Source organism: Halichoeres trimaculatus, unplaced genomic scaffold (assembly GCF_033239565.1).
Source record: "Halichoeres trimaculatus isolate MK-OKI-2021-1 unplaced genomic scaffold, fHalTri1.1 fHalTri1_scaffold_3, whole genome shotgun sequence".
NCBI lineage: Eukaryota > Metazoa > Chordata > Actinopteri > Labriformes > Labridae > Halichoeres > Halichoeres trimaculatus.
The window spans coordinates 19,105,726-19,111,895 of NW_027437181.1; the positions used below are offsets into that span (position 1 = coordinate 19,105,726).

At 37.3% G+C, this 6,170-nt stretch overlaps 1 protein-coding gene across 1 annotated transcript; it reads right to left on the reverse strand.

Moving 5' to 3' along the window:
* Nucleotides 1-438: 438 nt before the first annotated feature.
* cyb5b (cytochrome b5 type B) lies at nt 439-5,923 on the reverse strand. Its single transcript, XM_074667285.1, has 5 exons — nt 5,415-5,923; nt 3,524-3,652; nt 2,493-2,519; nt 2,336-2,367; nt 439-1,880 (listed from the first exon to the last, which is right to left on the reverse strand). The coding sequence occupies exons 1-5, from the start codon at nt 5,613-5,615 to the stop codon at nt 1,787-1,789; spliced, it is 483 nt and encodes a 160-aa protein (XP_074523386.1). The 5' UTR covers nt 5,616-5,923; the 3' UTR covers nt 439-1,786.
* Between the last annotated feature and the right edge of the window lie 247 nt (nt 5,924-6,170).

Sequence of the window (6,170 nt, forward strand, 5' to 3'; positions counted from 1 at the left end):
ATTTGTGCATTGTACAGAATAGAGAAAACACTGTTTGTGTTTCTGTCACAGCCTTATGTAGTGCAGCAACAGGAAACTCCCTCTCATAGTGTGACGCTTTAGGAGGGTGCTTCTCTTCACACTAGGTGCCAAATCTTATCACCATTGACTGAATAACACACAGATGACAGTGAGAGTGGGGAACTCGTTGTAGTTACTCCTTCCAGGTGTCGAAATAAAGCTCTGCGCTCTGTTAGTCAGGGACAAAACAATCCTTCACTTGTCTTGGACATTTTTCTTTGTTCCTAATATAATCCTAGTTGTTGTTCCAGCAAATAAACTTATTGTTTTTCCTCATTAGCTGATAAATGCTAGAAGTGATAACGAGACAGCAAAGATTGCTGAGATATACAAAGTGGCACAAAATGCCCTCTACAAAGTAAACAAATAACATGCAACTTGGATTTTTATGAGATAAGGTTTATTTAAACTGTTGATGACATTGAAATGGCAGTTGAAATTCAAAGAGATGACACACGTTAATCTTAAGAGTTGACCAATGAAAAGATGCATCTGCAAGGAAATATTGTAGTCACATGAGAAAATAGCAGCAAGTTATATTAAGAAACTTTGAACTTTTGTGCGCTTACAGGTGTTGAACAGATTCAGATTCTTATTCTTTGTTGTTGAATAACAATATTGTTTTATAAATGTCTTTTCAGAATATTTTTGAAAATGCTGTTTCACAGATGTGGTGACAAAATATGGCTTTGATAACAATAGGCTGAACTCTTGTAATGATAAACTTCAAATCCTCCAGTGATGTTTTCCATTCCCAGTCTCCCAAAACAATAAATAAAGATGTACAACAACCAATCAAGGCAGTGAAAAATCATCAGTTAAATAACAAATGGCATAGTGAAGACAATTGAAGTTTCAAATTATAACAACAAAACTCATCTCCTTGTTTCCAAGTATTCACATAGTCATCCATTTCAGCAGCCATTATATCTGATAATAAAATATTGTTCTTATATGCAGTACAATAATTTCTGGTTCTCTATTGAGCAATTTTCAGAGCATATAGACAAATTTCTTTAGACTTAATTGTAGAAAAAGGGGAACAGATCTGCCTTAAATAATCAGATACAATATAATTTACTACTATTTTCTAAAGGAACAGACACAAAGACCAGACACTAATATAACATAATTAGAACAAATGGATTAACAATGAAGTAACATGTCTAATCAAGCACTGCTTAACACAGGAACTAAGGGGCAGCAAGGAGTGCAGGGAAGAAGGTCATGATTCTCATTAAGAGTTAGGCAAAAGTTAAGTTTCTTTCTTTATTTAGCTTCAGTGTAAAGTATCAGTCGTTTACCATTACCTGATTCATGACCACTTGCATACTGACATCTCCCTTAATATTTCTGTTTGCTTCTATTGTGTAATATCAGTTTAAAAAAGGAGACATATCAGGTTTATGACAAACTCGGCAACCAAACTGGGTCAAATGCATATGAAAGTTTAACTTAAAGAACATAAACATGAAAACAGGCATAGAGACGATAAAACACATAGAAACTGAAGGCGGACAATTGAATAAAGTCTCTGCCTGACTGTCTATTTGGTGCACTTTATGTAGACGGCCACAGACAAAAGCACTTTATCAAAATGCTCCTCTCTTTCTCTTGCTGTAAGAGGACGCACTCACTCCTGTGAGCCTTCAGTTTCAGGAGCATTTGGTCAAACGTTTCAAGGCCTCCAGATGAGAAGAATGAAAAGACACCTGGATGCCAGCACTCAAGAGGACTTGTGTTCCAACATGTAGTAGCGATACATGACACCAACAACAGTTGCAGCGATAGCTGGTATCAACCATGTGGACCACGAAGTGCTGGGGGAAATAAAGAAAACGCATGCATATTTTGAACAAAAAGAGTAGTGGAGCACAACAGCAAAACGTTACTGTTACTACTCCAGCTATGCGCAGCTGAGATATGTGATTTGATTTGATTTTTATTTGTCTCAAACAAGCACATAAAAACAAACAATATTTGTAATAGGAAAAAAAGAAAAAAATAGCACATAATGATAAAGTGCAAGTTCGAGAAGGGGCTGAAGGAAGCAAAGCTTATCAAGTTCAGCCCCCCCTTACACTGTCATATAATTTCATAAAATTTCATAAGCTATAGCTATGCGCAGCTGAGATATGTAATGATATGTATTGCTTTATTAACTGAATGCATAAGTTCCTACTCATTAAAGTTTTAACTTTTGGTGTACATCAACAGGAAATTTAAAATATTACACAACAAAAACTTGCTCATAAGGTACATCATGGGGACTCACCTGGACTCTCCTGAATTTGTGGTCTGGGTCACCTTAATTAGGCCAAATCGAGGACAAGAGGAATTAGAAAACAATGTTAACGATTTATAAGTACCAACAAATTCATACAGTGTTTGGTTTTTCCATTTTCATGACACTCTTATTCTTTTTTTTTTACCTTTTCCTGCTTCTTCTGTCTGTCATCCTACAGAAAAAGCAAAAAAAAAAAGGATTTACTGTCCTTACAGATGACTAACACAAACAATTACAATCATCAAGTCAGGATAGAAATGCAGTACAGAAGCAGCAGATTGCCTGCAGACGCTCAGTTCAAGTGATTAGAGCCAGAACAAATCGATGACTCATCTTGTTGTTAGACACATTACGATCACTGTAACACCATGATCACTCATACAACTTTAATTTTCCAACCAAATGTAAAAAAATGATGACTGGTTCATATATTATTCTACTGGTTCTGTTCCTTTGCTAAAGGCTACAGACACTTGACTGAAATGAATTATTTAAGCAATTGTGTGTGGTAACTTTTTGAGACGATGTTAACGTTTTTTTGATTAACAGTAACTGAAATCAAAACATCAAAAGGCAGGTGCTGCTGCGGCAGTTTTAAAAGAAGATTTATCTGCTTCACAAGTATAATACTTCACAATTTAAATGTATAATCAACACTGCTTAATTTTATTTTAATTTTTTTAGAATATACATTTCCCCCTTTTGTCTTATCTCACCCTCTGTCACCATCTTCTGCTGTAGGAGGAGCAACTCTTCTGTTCACACTGAGTTAAACTACAGGCTCTCCATTTCTCTCTTAAATCAAATGCCTGGTCTGTTCATAAAAATAAAATTAGAATTGTCTTTATGCTATCGCTCCTATGATTACAGCACTATAAATGGCTTTCAGTGTAAAATACACTTAAAACACACAAATTCACCTTGTCAATTATTATGAATCTGTTTGTAGTGGAATTTCTGCAGTACATCATCTGACGTTTAAAAGATAGTTTTGACCCACAATGCAGTGTAAAAACTTACTTCTCAAAGAGGTCATGTGAAGCTGATTAGCTACAAGGCTCTGGCTGACTATACTGCTTCTTTCAAGCTTAACTAATGATTTTCAAAAGTTCAAATTTCAATGATGCAACAGGAAAATAGTTGGGTCCAACAAAGCAACCAGTGGCAGCACCTTACCATGTGAAGCTCTCCAACAAAGTACTGCTCGAGCATCTCCCTGGCATCTGTGGAATGACCCACATCCTCAAAGCTCTCTGTGGCGTCTGCACCAGCCTGCTCCAACAAAACCTCCTCCCCACCTGGATGCTGAAAGCATAGCATAGGGTAATTAGGATTCTTGGGAGACTTAAATTCTTAAGTTCTACCACAGGTTGAAAAATCCCCCAGTCCACTCCAGTGCTTCATTAAATTGAAAGCTAGAAATAACTCCACAGCTGAAATCAATGGGTCAACAGGGAATTACACTGATATGGTTTTATAATATTGTGAGAGTGTACTACTTCATAATATAAACTGTGCAGCATTTCCCTCCACCAAGGAGGTTATGTTTTTGGGAGAGTTTGAGCAACATAACTCAAAAAGCAACAAACGGATCTTGATGAAAATTTCAGGAAATGTTCAAAATGGAACAAGGAAGAAGTGATTAAATTTTGGAGGCGCTTTGGATCACCGTCTGGATAAGGATTTTCTTAAAGGATTCTTTATCATTGTAAGATAGGGCCGTTTTCACCATATGAGTATGTAACTCCATGATAAATGGTCGGGTTGCTTTGCATACAATACAAGACAAGGTCACAATAATTTCTGACGGATGTAAAAGTATGATCCAGATCCTGGCAATATTCTGGATACTAAGATCCAGAATATGAAATATGTACTGGGTCATAATTTTCAACACTGTCAGCTAACAAATTATCGTACAAACCGTCAAGTATCACCAAGGTGTAGCAGACAGTCTGCTGAAAGGGAGTATAACATTCAAACAGCACGCAAGTGTTGCATGACAATCACAATATGCTTGGCAGAGGCGCTCTGAGTGCTTTTCAGGTTGGGTATTTAACTGATGAGAATCCAAATATTGCACAGCTCTTGTGTAAAAACCAAAACCAAAACCTTTTTGATCAAAACGTTACATTTTCTGATCGCTAAAATAATTATCAAAGTTAGAAGTTTCTTTCATGACTGTAAATTTTATAGTTTAGATAAAAAGCTACAATTTGCATCCAAAACGCAAGTTGTTTTCTCTGTAGGCTTATTTAGGAAATAGCATATCAAAAAAGTAGCTAAAGCATCAACACGGGTTGAATAGTATCCCATGTTGTGATGTTGGGGCTAGCTATTTAAAAATGAGCACTGGGTTATTGTCAAGTAAAAATACGTAAAAAACACAGAGTTTTGTAAATATAGAATCTAACTCTTTGCCACACAGTTAGACTGAGGATCCAAAACCAGCTCAAGCTACAGCTCATGACCACGTCAGTTATGTGCGCTGCTGCTTATCCTTATCTCACAGCTGTATTCGCTAGGTGAAGAGTCAGAGTAGATATGATCTCTGGAAAACAGTTTGGACTAAAAGCTCAAGCTAAGACTGTTGTATCGATAACAATCCCAATTGGATTGAAAGATATGCTGTTGTAATATAACAAAAACACCACAGATATTTTTACATACATATTTGTTTATATATGAGGAGCAGTCGCGTTAATGAGCAAGGTTGGCCTCAGCTTTGCGGTTAGCCGTCAAAGCTAACATTAGCAAATGGTTGGTGTTGCTGGGAAGTTCTTCTTGGCAGCACACGAGACACACAAGTTGAGTTTGCTTTGGAGTAACCTTGTTTCACCCTGAGGTTACGTGAGACTGCAGCTTCACGCCAACAGCCATAACATGGTGGACAGAGTAGTGAATAGCACACAACTTCAATATGCAAGGCTAGTTGTTTTGTAATTCTAGGAAGTGGTTGCAGTAATCAGAAATTAGATATCATTTCTCCAGGCTGAAAATAAAAGCTAACATTATGTCAACATTTACACTATATGGTTTTTAGTGGTTGACTGAAAGTATTCCTTACCTCTTCTAGGAAAGTTGTGATGTCATACACCTTGTCGTGTATGATAAGCCATGTATCATTGCTCAGGTTATGTACTCTTATGTCTTCTAATGTGTAATATGTTACACCATCTTCTGCTGTTTTGCTGACCTCCTCCACGGCAGTGGGATCAGCAGGCCCGATGCCTGTGTTTATAACGTTATCGTTAATTTCTTCACCCATTCTGACGAGAATAACCTGCTGAGCAACACCGACAAGCTAGCTAACGTTAGCTTCTGTTAGCCAATTAACGTGGCGGTAAGGCTGGAAAGCTTCGCCTGGTTCCACTGGTTTGAATTAGGTTAGTCAGCAATAAGTTGGCCTTAAAAGCCACTTGTATTACCGCGTAGACGATCTAGTATAGACAAAAGTATTACCAAACAAATGCTACACAGTGTTTCGTTACGAAATCAAAAAACAACCCAACCCGGCACATCAGCAGACATGTGAAACTGACCAATGACGTGCATGCTATCTTCCCATTCAGCACGCAGACTACAGCTGACCAATAAAACTGTGACTTTCAGGCTGCGGCCCAATCAGAGTCGACCGCTTGATTATCATGAGACCAGGAAACGTGCAATGGTTGTTGGAGGTGCGCAGTTAATGCGCATATAATATTTGCACTTTAAACGGAACAACTTATGCTTACGTAAAACTTTGAATATGAATTATTTTAATTTTATCTAATTAAAATTCAGACATGCAATAAAAACGGATGTGGAGCTGACCAAATTT